Source organism: Pangasianodon hypophthalmus, chromosome 15, assembly GCF_027358585.1.
Source record: "Pangasianodon hypophthalmus isolate fPanHyp1 chromosome 15, fPanHyp1.pri, whole genome shotgun sequence".
Lineage (NCBI taxonomy): Eukaryota > Metazoa > Chordata > Actinopteri > Siluriformes > Pangasiidae > Pangasianodon > Pangasianodon hypophthalmus.
The window spans coordinates 21,136,100-21,153,870 of NC_069724.1; the positions used below are offsets into that span (position 1 = coordinate 21,136,100).

At 38.7% G+C, this 17,771-nt stretch overlaps 3 protein-coding genes across 8 annotated transcripts in view; 1 reads left to right on the plus strand and 2 right to left on the minus strand.

Moving 5' to 3' along the window:
* Window positions 1-1,072, minus strand: part of kiaa1328 (KIAA1328 ortholog) — a 46,666-nt gene extending 45,594 nt beyond the window's left edge. The window contains exon 1 of one of the 5 annotated variants that reach the window (XM_053240013.1): window positions 328-1,072. In XM_053240013.1, the coding sequence (XP_053095988.1) occupies window positions 328-385 (58 nt within the window). In that variant the 5' untranslated portion in view covers window positions 386-1,072. Of the gene's footprint in view, window positions 1-156; window positions 295-327 lie in introns of those variants that run through there. The other 4 variants (XM_053240012.1, XM_026929172.3, XM_026929171.3 and 1 more) reach the window with 4 other exon arrangements.
* A 163-nt stretch (window positions 1,073-1,235) lies between these two features.
* Window positions 1,236-5,779, plus strand: tpgs2 (tubulin polyglutamylase complex subunit 2). The gene is made up of 7 exons (XM_026928848.3): window positions 1,236-1,370; window positions 1,595-1,674; window positions 1,783-1,870; window positions 2,682-2,813; window positions 2,954-3,064; window positions 3,196-3,359; window positions 5,339-5,779. Exons 1-7 carry the CDS (start codon window positions 1,292-1,294, stop codon window positions 5,543-5,545), a joined length of 861 nt encoding a protein of 286 aa, XP_026784649.1. The 5' UTR covers window positions 1,236-1,291; the 3' UTR covers window positions 5,546-5,779.
* On the minus strand, window positions 5,563-11,743 carry aqp7 (aquaporin 7). Of its 2 annotated transcripts, XM_026928845.3 has the most exons (6): window positions 11,489-11,743; window positions 9,605-9,731; window positions 8,500-8,637; window positions 8,298-8,416; window positions 7,882-8,099; window positions 5,563-6,903 (listed from the first exon to the last, which is right to left on the minus strand). In XM_026928845.3, exons 1-6 carry the CDS (start codon window positions 11,606-11,608, stop codon window positions 6,627-6,629), a joined length of 999 nt encoding a protein of 332 aa, XP_026784646.1. In that variant the 5' UTR covers window positions 11,609-11,743; the 3' UTR covers window positions 5,563-6,626. The 2 variants fall into 2 exon arrangements, with proteins under 2 accessions (XP_026784646.1, XP_053095989.1); XM_053240014.1 differs by lacking the exon at window positions 9,605-9,731 and having other exon boundaries at window positions 11,489-11,620.
* Window positions 11,744-17,771: the final 6,028 nt, after the last annotated feature.

Here is a 17,771-nt window from a genome sequence, read left to right on the forward strand (position 1 = left end):
TAAGGTAACTTGGACTAAAAGCCAAGCTAAGTGTTACAGGATGCCAGAAAAAGTGATACTGATACAACTGCAGATTACTAAAGCAAAAAAAAAAAACCCAAAATATTGTGTAGTAATAATAATAATAATAATAATAATAATAATAATAATGTTTACACATTTCACTGCAGTTGTCTTCACACTTCATGAACCTTCAGGAACCATGTACTTCAACCCCTGCTTTAAAATTTATAACTAATACTATTAACAACACCTAAACATAGCGAGCTTTAATAATAAATCACATCCTTAAACTACACAAAAATACGACAAAAACGTTAAGGATACTGTCGTTAATCCAATAAATCCCAGCAGCATCCGTTTCTCCCTCAGCAACCGCCGCCATATTGAAACAAACCGCCACTTCCAGGGGAACCTAGAAAGCTCCTCCTTTTTTTTGCCTTCCGTGATTGTGATTGGTTTATTCCTCTAGGCTAAACCCTGCTCGGATTGTATTATTCGCTAAACAAGCTGTCTATCATTGTATTGACCAATAGACAATCAGTATTTCTGTGTTTTTGGTTACGGTGTGTTTGTATGACGTTTTCAGCCAATACTTTACTTTCACACCCGTATTCAGACAACTAACGTTAAATACATGAGAGTTGTTTGATTCCCAGAATTGTTGGAGTCGACTCAGATTTCGATTCCGAGTGTCAGAATCGATTCTGCACAATAATTTTCAGGGACAGGACAGAAAACCCTGTCAAATAAATAATAAATTGTACAGTTAATTAAGTAGATAATATACCATTATGGTAGTATTATAGTCTGAATGATAAATGCTATTATTTATTCACAACAAACAAAATTAAAACAATTAAAATGAACCTTAATTCACTGGGATAGGTAACCTTATAGTGCCTTAGCATTAGCATTGTTTGTTTGTTTGGCTATTCGTTTATTTATGTCGTAAATTTGATATTTTACTTTGTTTCTAAAATAAAATAATATCGAAAAAAAAGTAAAAAATATCGCATTTATGACAGAAATAAAACTCTTACTTCACCATTTTACATTGTCGGTGCACGAGCTGAATCCATTTCACCGCTGGGAATCGACTCCGAGTCACTGGAGACGAGTCTCGATTCCCAATGCCTGGCACATAACCGTCCACGGCCTGGCATCGGAGAATCGACTCTTTTTCGAATCAACTCACATCCCTGTTGTCTACTAGCCAACCCTAGCGCAGAAGGCGGGATTTACCAGAATGCGGTGGGTTTAAAAAAAAAAAAGACACAGGCAGGTGGGAATGGAGGATGCGAAGGATGAAAAGACACTCATCAAGGGGTTTTCAGAAAGACTTTGCCTCGGAATAACCCGGGTTTTAGGTGAGTAAGGATTAGGATTATTTTAATTAAAGACTGCATATTTCTGTATTTTTTTTCTGCTAAGCCACCTGATTCACCTCATCACATAATCATCCAGCATTGCATGAGCTGAGTCAGGTGTATTAGACAGGAGAAGCATCAAAATATATGCAGAACTTCTGGTTTAGTCTTTTCATTGCTCATTAACATCATTTATTAAATCTGTTTTTTCATTACATCCCCAGAAAGTCTTCCCAGTGTGTCAGATGTGCGGTTTGTTGAGAGAGAACCTGCAGAGAAGCGATGCCTCCTGTCATGGGAGCAGGTAAATAAATAAAAAAATAAATAAAACAGTTACTCTGAAACAACATATATTTGTGCACATGAATGGAGATGTACATCAGGGATATATATGTGCTTCTGTGTCCTTCAGAAAAACAACTGCACTTTGCCGGAGGACCTGAAAGACTTCTACCTCACCACAGATGGCTTCACGCTTACCTGGAGCTCCAAGCTGGAAAGTGAGTTCCAGCATTTTCATTCATTCGCACATCGCTGCTCAGGATCACGGTGGATTCTGAGCCTATCCTGGAAACCCTGAGCACAAGGCGAGAAGACACCTGGATGGGACACCAGTTCATCCATCACAGGACACACACGCACACACACACAATTACACACACACTCGTTCACAATTTGAGTCGCTGAATTACCAACTGGTTTGTTTTTGGGAGGAAACCGGAGAACCCAGAGGAAATCCACATGGACGTGAGGAGAACATGTTAGCAGGAGCTCAGGATTGCAGCCAGCTGTGCCACTGTGCTGCTCCTTTCCATACTGATCATCACAATTTCAAGGAATCCAGAAGAGCCAATGTTTACTGTTTAGCCGTAACATTAGCGATATTTGATTCCTTGGTACGGCAGTAGGGAAGAAAGCACTTACATGAATAAAATTCACCTAGCACAAAAGCACATTCACTGAAGGGGAAAGGACATGGAGGGTGAAAGATGTTTATTTGCTTCTGGTAGCAGTTCTGGTTGCATCGCACCAACTATATCTAGGTTAACTTTGACCTCTGATCTCACAAACCTCGATTTTGTGAGTCAGTAGACCCCAAATTGGCAAGACTCTGGCCTCTTTTGCTTATTATCAGTCTTTGGTCTTTCTATTTTCTGTCTTGCTATTTTCTGTTTCACACCTGAACATAAAATTAGGCATCTCATCCACCAACAGCAGGTTTTTTTCATGTGAGTTTTTTTTTTTTCTCTCTGCCTGCTAGGAGTGTCTTGTTTCATGTTAATTGTTGTTCTGAATAACTGTGTTTTACAGATGAGTCTGTCCCTGTTGGCTGCATGGTAATCAACAGTGTAGCGAAGCTTCGTCTGCTGGTGCAGTCCAACATTTACTCCCTCCCTAGTGCACCCACGTTAGCTGACCTTGACTTCAAGGATGAATTAGAAAGTGAGGAAATGTTAGAAAATTTTATTCCAGTGTGTTAAACCATTTTTACAGTGCATTATTATTACTGTAAGCTGTATTTATATAAGCTGTACCTTCATATTGAATAACTGTATCTTTAAACCTTATTGTTAATTCTCTAGGATCAAAGGAACGAGAAGAGCCTCACTTTGACTCCCGTAGCCGAATCTTTGAGCTTGACCCCTGTAGTGGAAACGGCAGGGTCTGCCTTGTTTACAAAAACTGCACTCCAGGTGATCATCCATCTGAAGCCGAACACAGAGCAAGTGTAACAGATGAGGCAGTTTGATATAATTTGCAAATCACTCATTCTGTCATTTTGTATTGTTCTTTATTGTATGTCCTGATGGCTGGTGATGTCTAGACGCTGTGGCTGAACAGAGTGAAATATGGTTCCTGGACCGGTCGCTATACTGGCACTTTCTCACTTCCTCCTTCACCGCATACTACAGGCTGATGATAACACATTTAGGGCTGCCAGAGTGGCAGTACGCCTTTACCCCATACGGGCCCAGTCCACAAGCCAAGGTAGGAGTATACTCATCATCACATCACCCCGAGTTACCATCAGGCAACATTAAATATTAAAACCACGAATAAAAAAACGCTTAAAGGCCAACAGCATATAGACACTAACATACACATACACATTAAATAACTAACATACACATTTTACATTATAGTGTTTTTTTAGAAGCTATTTATAAAAGTAGATCTTATTAACCCTTATTAACCTTTTTTTCCTCTGAAAGGTTAAATGTTACTTTTGCTTTTCATTTGTGTCATGGGAGAGAAGGCTGAGATGGATGCAAGTGCAGTTAAGCGTTTTATTAGGAGAGCAGACAGACAAATCCAAAACGTTAATCGAAATCGGGAACAGTACACAGACAGAGGTCAGGCGATCAGCAAACAGCAGTGTCAGGGAATATCCAAAATACACAGACCAGGAAACAGAACTAGATCAAGAACTGGAAAGTAACAGCACAGAACGAAACGGCTTGATGAAGTCAGGTAGACAAACACTGAACAATACTTCACCACCAAACAAAGAAAGACGAGGGTTTCAATACACAAACTAATCAAGGGGCAAAGTGAAAACAGCTGAGAGTAATGACGCAGGAGGGAGACAACCAGTAACAAGACATGGGAGGTGACAAGACATGAATCAAGCCAAAAACACGTGACAACATAAAAACAAAAAAAAAGCACATGACATAACAGAAGAATGCACCGTATAGCGTGCATGCAGCGCTCGACGAGAGAGGGAAATACATGACAGTTTGCGTGTTTCCTTAAAACTTCACCATCTTACTCTAATCACTGTTCATAAGTTGGTACTAGATTCTCTGTTTACTAATAAGAACTATACTATCAGATTTCACTATCAGACATGAAGCTATGTCATCTTTCTTTGTTTTGGAGATCATAAAGCATAATTTCTATATTAAATAATAAACTTCTTAACATTTTAAAAATCCACAAACATGGTTTAGACAACAGAAGAAAGACCTACACGTTTACCCTTATCAAGAAAACAGAAAACCAGTGCAACATGCTAAAAATTCTTTACTTTTTTTTTGATGCTGTAACACTTCCATGTGTTCAGTATTAAGTCAGATTTTCCACTGACTCTTTTACTGTGTTTGTTAGTGAACCTCTTTAGTGACCTTGTTTCCTGATGTTACACCCTTTCTACATCACCAGCAGCTGATTCATCTGGCTATATAGAAGTGTGTGTGTGTGTGTGTGTGTGTGTGTGTTTTGGTCATTTTTACAGCTCAAATATTTGTTTGTGCTCTCCACAGAACCTAATAGCAGAAAGTCTATGGCTGTTCTGTAGCACAGACTGTGTTGTATCTCCTTAAGTCTTTGTTTTTGCTCTGCAAGTGATGGAGCTCTCTACAAGTGGAATTAAATCTCCTTAGAGCATTATAACCAGCCATGCTTTAATACATGCTCTTATAAACCCAGTGCACAGAAAGAAGATTCATACTTATTTCTGCAGGCTAATAAAGTTTTACATGCAATAATAATAATGTAACATGTTTATAATAAGCTGATGGAAAATGCAGAAAATTTGCACAATATATTTGCTGACTCATAGTAAGAAAGCAACTAAATAAATTCGGGTTTCAGTGAATGAATTACGTCATGGCCAGTGTAAACTCAGTGGCTTAACCTGCACAATAATTCAACATTATGGCTCAATTTCTTATTTTTCATTGTTTGCAGCTGGACGTCCTCACTGTTTTCTCTGCTTTCTCATTTATAGCCTATATATGATACAGCTTTGCTGGTGATGCTGTTTAAGGAAAAAACAATACATTGACTATTTTTAGACTTTGACCACTCTGCACATTCAAATCAATTTCCCTAAAAGGATTTAATAATAAAAAGTTGTTGTTTTTGTTTTTTTAATTGAGTGTCCCACTTATCATGGTCTTTAATTCTGTGACTGCAACCCAGCACAGTGATCATTCTTGAACTCTCTCTCTGTTTTGATACAGCAATGGGCATCTCTTTATCAGCCCCTTACATTCCATGGTGACTCCCATCTCGATACGCCTGGTGAAACATTCCTGAACAAGCTGGACCCAGACAAGGCTTTCCGTGGCAAAACCAAACCCCCTGCTCCCAAGAAGAAGCAGCCCAGCCAGGCCCCAGCAAGTGGAGGTCCTGCCAAAGGTCGGGGATCAAGGGCAGGCAAAGCATGAAGAGACAATCACATGGCCACTGGGGATAGAATGTTTTATTTGAACATACCCAAAACTATTGAGTTAAGAGTGCGATATTGTAATTGTGCATGAATCCCAAGTTCAGGTTTATGCAAAGCAAGAAGCATCAGGTTCTGTCAGTGTGATGAATGATGGAAAATATCCCATTTAGCTTCACTGCAAGCTGTCTTCCTTTGTGTAACCTAAATTGATTAAACCTTCAACAAATATACACTACAGCGCTTTTGAATTCTCAATTCTGATGGGTCAGAAAGTGTTGATTAATTTTCTATAACAGCAGCTCTGGCAGTAGTAGTAGTTATGGCTGTAATTTAAATCATGCTCTTTCTAATACATCATTGTTTCTGTAACAACAACTCATTCACAATGACTTGTACAGTGGAGGTGCCACGTAATCTAAGCCTACTAATCAATGACTATGCTGTTTAAGAAAGAAAAACCTATAATCATTGAGATGGTGACATTTATCACAGCTTTGTAACAGTTTTCTGACATGGGAAAGTCTTCAAGATGGAGGGCTTTGGGTTTTTTACGGTTTCTCTAACAAGTCAATCTGCAATTTTTGTCTTATTAACTTATAATAACAGTAAAAATTAGTGTCTGGTGAGGGATTAATTTTCAATAACTAAACCAACCTTGTCACATGTGTATCTGGGATAGCCTACGAAACTTAAACTCTAGCAAGATGTCAGTGATAAATACATTACTGTGGCTAAATAAATTAAAAAATAATCTGAAATGTTTAAAAATAAAACAATTAAATATGGCCCCCGTGTGATTTAAAATGTGATGCAGTTTTGTGGTTCTTCCATACAAACATGTAGTTTAATGGTCCTGCTAGTGTGGCGATGTGAAATTATAGGCATGTTATTCAAATGCATTTGAATATAAAATGTTTGAGAGGAAAAAAACAGTTCTTTTGTTCCAGTTCAATTTCAATGGTCATGGCAATTGCTTGTCTAGTGAGTTTTTGACCTTCAGTGTTCAGAAGATCCAAACAGGTTCCAATCATCCGTCCAGTGAAACAGGCAGGAGCTGATTTTATCACTTCTTTACTATGCTAGACTGGCCTCACTGTGACATCTAGTTTTTCGCTAGCTCCTCTCTCGTCTTCATGTTTCCAGTGGTACTCGACTTGTTGACAGTTCACACACTCATCTGCGTTGTCTTTCTTACACTGATCCAGCGGTATGCACTCTGATGATCCACTGTGCTCAGGTTTTCTATCCTTATGCTTGGGATGGAGCAGTTCCACGAAAGCTTTATATATCAAAGCTCCAGTCACTCCACCCACTAATGGCGCTACCAAGGGCACCCACCACCAACATCTGCCTGCCCTGTGGAAACGACAAAAGTGGAAATACATTCATTTTTTCCTCGTCGGTAAGTGCTGTATCTCGGTCAGGGTTGTGGTGGATCCGGAGGCTATCCCAGAACACTGGGCATGAGATGGAAGTACACCCTGGATGGGACGCCAGTTGTTACAGGGCACCATGCACACACCTAGGGGCAATTTAGCACAGCCAATCCACCAAGCAGCATATTTTAGGGAGGAAACTGGAGAACCTGGACAATGTGTGAAACTCCAAACCCAAGGTCACAATCAAACAGAGGACCCTGGGGCTGTGAGGCGACAATGCTGCCTGCTGCACCACCGTATCGTATAAAAATTCATTTAAGACAATAAAGATAAATCATAATGTAATTAAAGGTTTTATGGTGGATATATAGGTCCTAATTTACTAAAGGTAGGCTTATGGAACTTTAAAATACATGTGCAAGCTAATTTACTATCAGGGTCTGTCCTTTTAAATGAGCTAAATAACAGGTCATGTACTCTTTGAGGGTTTTATATGTAGGTCCTAGAAATTTTGCACACTCTCCCATGTCTGCTTGGGTTTCTTTTGAGTTTTCTGGTTTCCTTCCACCTCCTAAAACCATGCTGGTAGGTGGATTGGCTATGCAAAATTGCCTCTAGGGGTATGCATGGTACTCTGGTCTCATGGGTATAGGCTCTGCATCCACCAAGATAAAGTAGATATTCAAGATGAGTGAATGATGAATGAATAAATATTCTTTGAAAATCACTCACCACTTACCCACTAACTATGTGAATTTATCTGGGATTTTAGGGATAGTATACTATACGTCTGTTTTTTTACAGAACCTGAAATGCTTGGTTTGTTTATGTGGTGGGCAAAAGCATAAACTTGGAGCAGCCAATCAAATTATCAGTTCTGGACAAGAAGGGCTCTGCGTACTTTACAATCCTGTCTATCATAATCAAAACGTAATCTATTATGCATTCTATTTACCTGAATACATCTAATCCCCAGCCTGCAATCGCTGTAAAGACTCTAGGCCCCAGGTCTCGGGTGGGATTGATGGCATAGCCACTGTTGCTGCCCATGGAAACTCCAATCAGCAATACAAGAGCCCCAACAGCCACAGGCTCTCCACCAGATGGGGCAGGCTGGTTCCTCTTATCTGCCAGAGCCATCAGACATAGTAACAGCATGGCAGTGCCAAGCACCTGAGTGAGACAGATGGAAATATACTGGAATATTCAATTTCTAAAGTATAAATGAAGGAATACTGAAGTCAGAATGAGTTTCTATCTCACAATGTGGTCATGAGCCATTTTATTAACTTTTCTCTCTTTTGTTGAAGTGTTTGTTATCTTTCCATGACATGATACGACAAGTTTTTCAGTTATTACAGAATGTCTCACCTGGTCCAAAAATCCAGCTTGTACTGAGAGATAAGGAGCCGGATATGTGGCAAAGATCCCCGCTGTTGCTTTGGGGCCAAACACCGTGAAGTTTCCTTTGCAGTAGTGGTATATAGCATCTATAAACATTCAAGTTGAAACATTTTAGTGGTTAAAATACTTTATAATTTCATAAAATACTTTATAATGTATGTTCATTCACCGTAGTACAGGGTGAAAACTGTTCCTGCAGCAATAAAGGAGCCCAGAAGTTGTGCAACTACATAGAGTGGAAGCATCTTCCAGCTCAGACGGCCAAGTACGCACATAGTAAACGTCACTGCTGCGTTCATGTGAGCACCTGAGTGAGATCAGAACACTAACATTCTTATTCAAGACCCACTTCTTTAGAGATTTAAAAGATATAAAATCTTCAGTAACTGGCAATGCTACCTGCTTCTCTGAGTATATGTTAAATATTTATCATACATCCTAAAAGTAATATTTTCCATTACTTAAGGGTCACACTCATAGAACTACTTGACACTTACTGTATATAAACCATCCCTGACAACTGGCATAAACCTACATAAACATTTAATAAGTGTCAGTGAACCATCACTGCTTTCTTCAACATCTGAATCAAGTGACATTTTTTTGTCCAGATAAGATCATGTCATGATGCTTTTAATGTAACAGGCTATATGTAGTTGTTATAATGTAAGGGAAAACATAAATTAGCAGGGTTGAAAAACTGCTGTAGTATAAGGAGAATAAAACACTTCGGGATGTGCTGTTATTTGAAAATAATCAACTTCGGGGTGGTAATAGTAACTGTGCTTCATGTCGGTCCACATCACACCACCTCGTCATTGATTATTTTCCTTTAACAGCACACACCACCATGTTTTATTCTTTACTTATCTAGGTTTTGTTCCTGTTGACATGATGGGCTTATGCAGATGGTATGTAACCCTGTATACTGTAGGTTTAGTAAAGTGTCACTGAAATATTTAAATTTGGACATGAGAAAACCTGAAAACCTTACTTATATTTATATCATGTGGCAGATGCTTTTAACCAAACACAAGGAAGAATTCAGTCCTAGTGAGAGGTAAAAGGAAGTGCTGATACTTACTGGTGGCAAAGCAGTCAGTGAAAAGATGCGATCTTACAGTCTTATCAGACTTGGAACAGATTTCCAAATAATACCAACAAAGGTCACTGATCACTTCAACAGATTAACAAAAAGCATGACAAAAAAAGAAGAACACTTACACAGACATGCACACACATGAAACATGCACATACATGTTTCAGCAGCTTACCTGACACTTTCCCACCAGCATGCACCCCCATCGCTACACCAAGACCAAAACCCAGATTAATGCTAAGGTAATCTCCAAAAACCCCCCCTCCTGTGACCACCTGAGCCACAGAACCTAGACCAAACACCTGAAACACAAACAAAAATTCTCAGGGTTGAGGGTATAAGTCCATATCACCAGAAGATAACAGGTATCAAAACAAATGCAGTTCAAGGTACAGTCAGTGGCTAAACTACAGACCAGCCCTCTACCAAATTTTATATATTTGAATATACATCATAAACATTCTTATATGATATTACATTTAAAAGTTCTGCAGATTATTGACAATAAGAGAAATTTAAAGAGTTTTATACTGCAGCATGTGTGTGACTGAAGCTAATGTTTTTTCATTTAAACGTGAGCCTGATTCTACTTTTCTCTAAAGAGTCTGTCACTTTTCATCACTAAACATGGCCAAGAACCAAATATGTTCACATTAAGAGGTCATTTGTTAGAAATTACAAACTACAAACCATATTTACTCACCACTAACCATTTAAAATCAAAATCTCTAATAACTTTTAAAGACATAATGCTGTAAACAAGTTATCAATCCAGTGATCTGGCTTTGAAAAAGCTCATTGTGTCATGGTGTTCAAACGTTTGTGTCCTCACAAGAAACCAGCATACAGGGGAGCCTATACACTGACGTGCAAGATTTTCAAGCTTGTGACTAGCTGTACAAAAGTGTACAAAAGATAAGAGATGTTCTAGATATCAGATTTCTGCAGTAGCAACTCATTCACAAGGACTTGTACTGCTAAGCCTAGTAATAAAGAGATTTTTTAAAAAAAAAAAAAAAAAAGTGTGTTTGTGTTCTTATTTAACAAAGAAAAATGTATAATCGATATGGTGAAGCTTTTCTAGCGTCAGCACTTTGTAGCAGTCAGTAAGTTGTCCACCACAGAAGAGTCTTCAAGACAGTTTAGTATCCAATCATAAAGTTCATGAATGTAGAAAAACTATAAAGAGTCAAATCAGTGCATCATCCGCAGTGACCTTCTAATCCTACACAATATCCTTTGCGTTATATCTATCCGTGTGCATTTGACGATGGCTAAGCCAACGGACTGCAGTGGGGAACTTGAGGATGCGTGCCCCTGGCCCTACCTCAGTAAAATATTTGAATATAAAGACTTTTATAAAACGAGGCATCTCCTTTGCCTACGTAGAGGGCAAGAAATCAATCTAATTTGAAAAATGCTAACAAAATTTGCTAACATTTACTGGCTATATTTAACTAAGATGACCTGCTTTCTTGGCTAATGCCAGGTTAGACTAGCATCAATTCCTGTAGCTAAAATGCTAATAACAGGCTAGGCATAGCTGCTTTAAAACGAATATCCTCTTCTAACAAGTTTAAATAAGTCATAAAAGCTAGTTTTCACACAAAAAATTTTACTTTTTTAATACATGAGTACTTTTAAAATTAGCAACTTTTTACTTTCACTTGAGCACATTTTAGCTGCTTACTTCCACTTTTAATTGAATAGGATTTTGACACATTATCTGAACTACATTTTTCTGACACACACAAAACCATCTGTGGTGTAACGTAAATGTGTCTTCGGTAATGATATAGGTCCTGTGGATTTCGCTTTGCTTCCAAAAATAGGTTTTTGATCCTATTTTCATCTGAAATCCATGATGTGGATGTGGCTGTATGTGACTTTATGTCTGCGTGGAAATGTTCTTTCATTGTTGCAAATGGATTGCTTTCAAAACTTAAAAAAAAATTTGCAGAACTTAAATAATTATATCTAAAACTCAATTACAGTGAGATGGTAGAATGGTTATGTGGTTTTATGAAATGTGTACTTGGCATGAATTGAGTCATCGTACCATCATAACAAATGTGCTGAGAGTTTCTGCTAGGCCTACACGAACATGCTTCTTCCTAATCCAGCATGTGGTTCTTCTTCTGGCCTTATTCGGCTCCTCAACCTTCCCCTCCTCCAGCATGCTTGTAAGCCCTTTTTCTCTCCTTCTCTTCTTCTTATTAGACTCCAAATCCAACCTTTATGTGTTCCTGCTGTAAATCGGCTGAGTTACAGATGTTGTGCATTTCCCCTATGTGTTCACGTGGTTAGCTGTGTAGAGCGTCCCCTTTCTTGTCCCTCCCCGTCACACACCCCCCAAAACAGCCCTATAGCCTTCTGGGTAGCAGTCAGCCTGGGTATTGGCAGAGTTGTTTTTTTTTTTTTGTAGGAGATCTGAGGCCACTGAGGTTATTCCCAGCCCACATGACCTTTAAATGTTCAGTTAAAAAAATCCACCATGTTGTAAAAGAAAATTGCATCATAGTTTGGAATTCGTGTATAATCTTTGCAGTAACAAGGTTGTTCAAACAAAAGTTTCAGTGTTAATCAATAAATAAGTATGACACAATCATATAAACTTTTATTTGAACAACCTTGCATTCTATTAATATTTCTTCGAACAATAGTTTCCGTATTTCATGTTTAGCTCAGTCTTTGTTAGTGCTGAGTAGTGTTAGTTTTCCATCCATTTCATTTTTTTAAAAATATCATTGATTGAATATGGAGTGCTTTTGGCTATTTAAGCAAAAACACTCCTGCTTTGACTTTCTTTGCTAACCCTGGCTAATGTTACAGCACTAATCACAGTAGTCTGTTATCATAAGGGGTCAGACAAATACTGAGAAGTAAGTATCTAGTAGGAATACTACAGTATATATTTTGCCAAAAACACCTGTCATCCAAATGGATCAAATATCCTTGTTGTTCCTCTTTGAGTTCATAAAGAGAAGGCTAGTAATAGCAGTAATGAATAATAGGCTAGTGTACACACGATTCTGTCTACAAGTCACGTAATACTTTGTGTGTTCTTGTCTTGTGTGTCAAGGGTCCAGTTCTTATATAATTGCACTGTTTGTGTGCTTTTGCCCCTATCCACAGGACAGGAACGAGAACGATGTAAACATATGCTGTGGCCATCACAGTCACTAGATCTACACTCAACTGAACACCTATTTTGAGGTGACGTGTTAGACATGGCGCTCCAACACCATCATCAAAACACTAACCAAGGGAATATCTTTTGGAGGAATGGTGTTCATCACTCCTGTGTGGTTCCAGAGACTTGTAAAGGGGCCAAGGTGCACTGAAGGTGTTCTGGAGGCTTGTAGTGGACTAATACCATACAAAAAACATTATGTTGCATGCACTGTAAAATTCTATGGTACATTTTATAGCTTTTGTTATTTAAAAAAGTATAATGTATAATAATAATTATATTATTATAAGGAAACACTAAACCAAATATTTCACAAATACAATAATAAGTCATTCTTAACATATTCATACATTCTATGAATGCAGTATTTTTATTTTTATTTTTTTGCATTTGTTTACATTCTGGCCCAATCCATAGAATACACTGGATATGGATTTAAGTACCTTTTTTCCTTCCTATTTGGTCATCTGCCAATTTCCCACCAGTCAGCTTCCCCTTATCACACAACAGCCCCAGCACAGCAGAAGGGTAAAGGCTAACATAACTTCCTCTGAAACACATGAAGCCAGCTAACTGCTTCTCTTTTCCAAACTGCTGCTCATGCTCCAGGAAAACACACTCAGAGCACTGCTGCTTCACAGCTCCAGGATTGCTGGGTCAATCTTCAGCTTGGGTTACTGTCTGTGTGGAATTTTGCTCTCAGGTTTTCCTCTCAAGTTTCCTTCACATCATCTCAGGGAGTTTTTGTCTTGCCACAGTCACACCTGTGTTTCATGCAGCATCACACATGAGAACATATTCACATCCATATACACAAAAAAGCTGGTGAAGAGCAGAATTCTAATAAATATGCCATCATAAACACTACGTTTTGCAAAGATACTCTTTTTCATTCAGAAATTACAGCACAAAGAAAAGTCTCTTCTGAAAAGTCTCTTCAGTGTGTGTCCTTCTTTTTTACCAGGCACTCAGAACTCCACCCCGAGTTCTTGGGGTTCTCTTACATTTACAGTTTCACAATCGCTGTCCATAACACTATCAAGTGAAGGCATCATCTGCACTCACAAACTATCCAGTGGAAAGTGTTGACTTGCATGTCGAATTATGATAATATGCCTATAATATGCCAAGAGCAAGAGATTTTTGTTTTGCAAAGCATGTATAAACGTGAGACATTTCTTCTCAGGCATAAAAAAAAATTCTTCAGATATAGATGGTGCTTAAGATCAATTGTCATCACTGTTTATTGCATCGTGAAAAAATGATGGTGTGTATTAAGAAAAGACAAAATTCGACAATCTGTATTTAGAAAGCACATTCTGTGGCCTGTGTCGAAAATTAACAGAAGAGAAGTTTGGCCATAAATGAAAGCACCTATGCTTCAACGTTTTGTGGAGACTTTTCGTCTCCAACAATTCATCAATAGGCCTACAGATTTTTTTAAACACACTACTAACACATTTCACAACAGGTCTTGAAACTTCATGAAATCATTTTAACCTACAAACTATTATTCTGTTCAACATGGTAATATGAGATTCGGGGTATAGCCCTAGAGTCACATAAGGCATAATAATAGTTGTGCACTCTTTTCAGTGTATTGGATCACATTCTTTTTAGCAATGCCAGCTCAGGTTCTTTACCTTTTGTTTTGTATATGTTTATGACATTCTATTCATCTTTGAGTGTGTGATTTGTTTATGTCTTTTGGTTGTCTGCATTAGCCTACCATCTACTTGGTATCACAACATAATTCACATCATAACCATGGAAAGTTGATGGTTGTTAATTTGGCATTCCTTAAAACAGGGTACATAGTGTAAGTTATTTTTGCATTTACCAAGTAGGTTTACAGGCATTCTGTAACAGGTAGAGTTACAGGTATAGTATAGACTATAGTATATAGTATATTTAATCAGTTCATTCATCATCAGTAAACACTATATCCTGGTCAGGGTGGTGGTAAATCCGAGGCAGGAATACAGGCATGTTTTCTGGAGATGGTAGGAAGCCAGGGAGGACATCCCTCAGGATCAGAATCAAACCAGGGACCCAGAAGCTCTGAGGCGGCAACATTCCCCACTGAAAGCCAGCGTTGTATACTTAGCCTACAGTAAAGCAGTACTGTGCCCACTATAGGCCTATCTGTGCTTTAAAAAAAAACAAAAAACTTGTATTCATGTGTTCCATCCATCCATTTTCTGTGCCACTTGTGCTACACAGGGTCACGGGGAGCCTGGAGCCTATCCCAGGGGACTTGGGGCACAAGGTCGGGGACACCCTGGACAGGATGCCAACCCCTATGCAGGGAGCAATCACACTCATTCCTTCACTATGGACAATTTAGAGATGCCAGTCAGCATACAGAACATGTAATTGGACTGGGGGAGAAACCCAAAGTACCCTGAGGAGACCCCTGAAGCATGGGGAGAGCATGCAAACACCACACACGGAGAGCAGAGATGGGAATCCAACTCCCAGCTCTTCTAAGCCATGAACACAGTTAAAATCAGCATGAAGCATCTATCTGTATAATAAGCACACTGACAAATGTGGACCACCTTGATTAGTTATTTTGAGACATTAGTGCATTTATATTCCTGGTTCCAGAGACTTGTAAAGGGGCCAAGGTGCACTGAAGGTGTTCTGGAGGCTTGTAGTGGACTAATACCATACAAAAAACATTATGTTGCATGCACTGTAAAATTCTGTGGTACATTTTATAGCTTTTGTTATTTAAAAAAGGATAATGTATAATAATAATTATATTATTATAAGGAAACACTAAACCAAATATTTCACAAATACAATAATAAGTCATTCTTAACATATTCATACATTCTATGAATGCAGTATTTTTATTTTTATTTTTTTGCATTTGTTTACATTCTGGCCCAATCCATAGAATACACTGGATATGGATTTAAGTACCTTTTTTCCTTCCTATTTGGTCATCTGCCAATTTCCCACCAGTCAGCTTCCCCTTATCACACAACAGCCCCAGCACAGCAGAAGGGTAAAGGCTAACATAACTTCCTCTGAAACACATGAAGCCAGCTAACTGCTTCTCTTTTCCAAACTGCTGCTCATGCTCCAGGAAAACACACTCAGAGCACTGCTGCTTCACAGCTCCAGGATTGCTGGGTCAATCTTCAGCTTGGGTTACTGTCTGTGTGGAATTTTGCTCTCAGGTTTTCCTCTCAAGTTTCCTTCACATCATCTCAGGGAGTTTTTCTCTTGCCACAGTCACACCTGTGTTTCATGCAGCATCACACATGAGAACATATTCACATCCATATACACAAAAAAGCTGGTGAAGAGCAGAATTCTAATAAATATGCCATCATAAACACTACGTTTTGCAAAGATACTCTTTTTCATTCAGAAATTACAGCACAAAGAAAAGTCTCTTCTGAAAAGTCTCTTCAGTGTGTGTCCTTCTTTTTTACCAGGAACTCAGAACTCCACCCCGAGTTCTTGGGGTTCTCTTACATTTACAGTTTCACAATCGCTGTCCATAACACTATCAAGTGAAGGCATCATCTGCACTCACAAACTATCCAGTGGAAAGTGTTGACTTGCATGTCGAATTATGATAATATGCCTATAATATGCCAAGAGCAAGAGATTTTTGTTTTGCAAAGCATGTATAAATGTGAGACGTTTCTTCTCAGGCATAAAAAAAAATTCTTCAGATATAGATGGTGCTTAAGATCAATTGTCATCACTGTTTATTGCATCGTGAAAAAATGATGGTGTGTATTAAGAAAAGACAAAATTCGACAATCTGTATTTAGAAAGCACATTCTGTGGCCTGTGTCGAAAATTAACAGAAGAGAAGTTTGGCCATAAATGAAAGCACCTATGCTTCAACGTTTTGTGGAGACTTTTCGTCTCCAACAATTCATCAATAGGCCTACAGATTTTTTTAAACACACTACTAACACATTTCACAACAGGTCTTGAAACTTCATGAAATCATTTTAACCTACAAACTATTATTCTGTTCAACATGGTAATATGAGATTCGGGGTATAGCCCTAGAGTCACATAAGGCATAATAATAGTTGTGCACTCTTTTCAGTGTATTGGATCACGTTCTTTTTAGCAATGCCAGCTCAGGTTCTTTACCTTTTGTTTTGTATATGTTTATGACATTCTATTCATCTTTGAGTGTGTGATTTGTTTATGTCTTTTGGTTGTCTGCATTAGCCTACCATCTACTTGGTATCACAACATAATTCACATCATAACCATGGAAAGTTGATGGTTGTTAATTTGGCATTCCTTAAAACAGGGTACATAGTGTAAGTTATTTTTGCATTTACCAAGTAGGTTTACAGGCATTCTGTAACAGGTAGAGTTACAGGTATAGTATAGACTATAGTATATAGTATATTTAATCAGTTCATTCATCATCAGTAAACACTATATCCTGGTCAGGGTGGTGGTAAATCCGAGGCAGGAATACAGGCATGTTTTCTGGAGATGGTAGGAAGCCAGGGAGGACATCCCTCAGGATCAGAATCAAACCAGGGACCCAGGAGCTCTGAGACGGCAACATTCCCCACTGAAAGCCAGAGTTGTATACTTAGCCTACAGTAAAGCAGTACTGTGCCCACTATAGGCCTATCTGTGCTTTAAAAAAAAAAAAAAAACTTGTATTCATGTGTTCCATCCATCCATTTTCTGTGCCACTTGTGCTACACAGGGTCACGGGGAGCCTGGAGCCTATCCCAGGGGACTTGGGGCACAAGGTCGGGGACACCCTGGACAGGATGCCAACCCCTATGCAGGGAGCAATCACACTCATTCCTTCACTATGGACAATTTAGAGATGCCAGTCAGCATACAGAACATGTAATTGGACTGGGGGAGAAACCCAAAGTACCCTGAGGAGACCCCTGAAGCATGGGGAGAGCATGCAAACACCACACACGGAGAGCAGAGATGGGAATCCAACTCCCAGCTCTTCTAAGCCATGAACACAGTTAAAATCAGCATGAAGCAGCTATCTGTATAATAAGCACACTGGCAAATGTGGACCACCTTGATTAGTTATTTTGAGACATTAGTGCATTTATATTCCTAAACTTCCTATCTACAGAACTCAAACCATTTACACTGTTTTACAGTGTCGATTTCAATC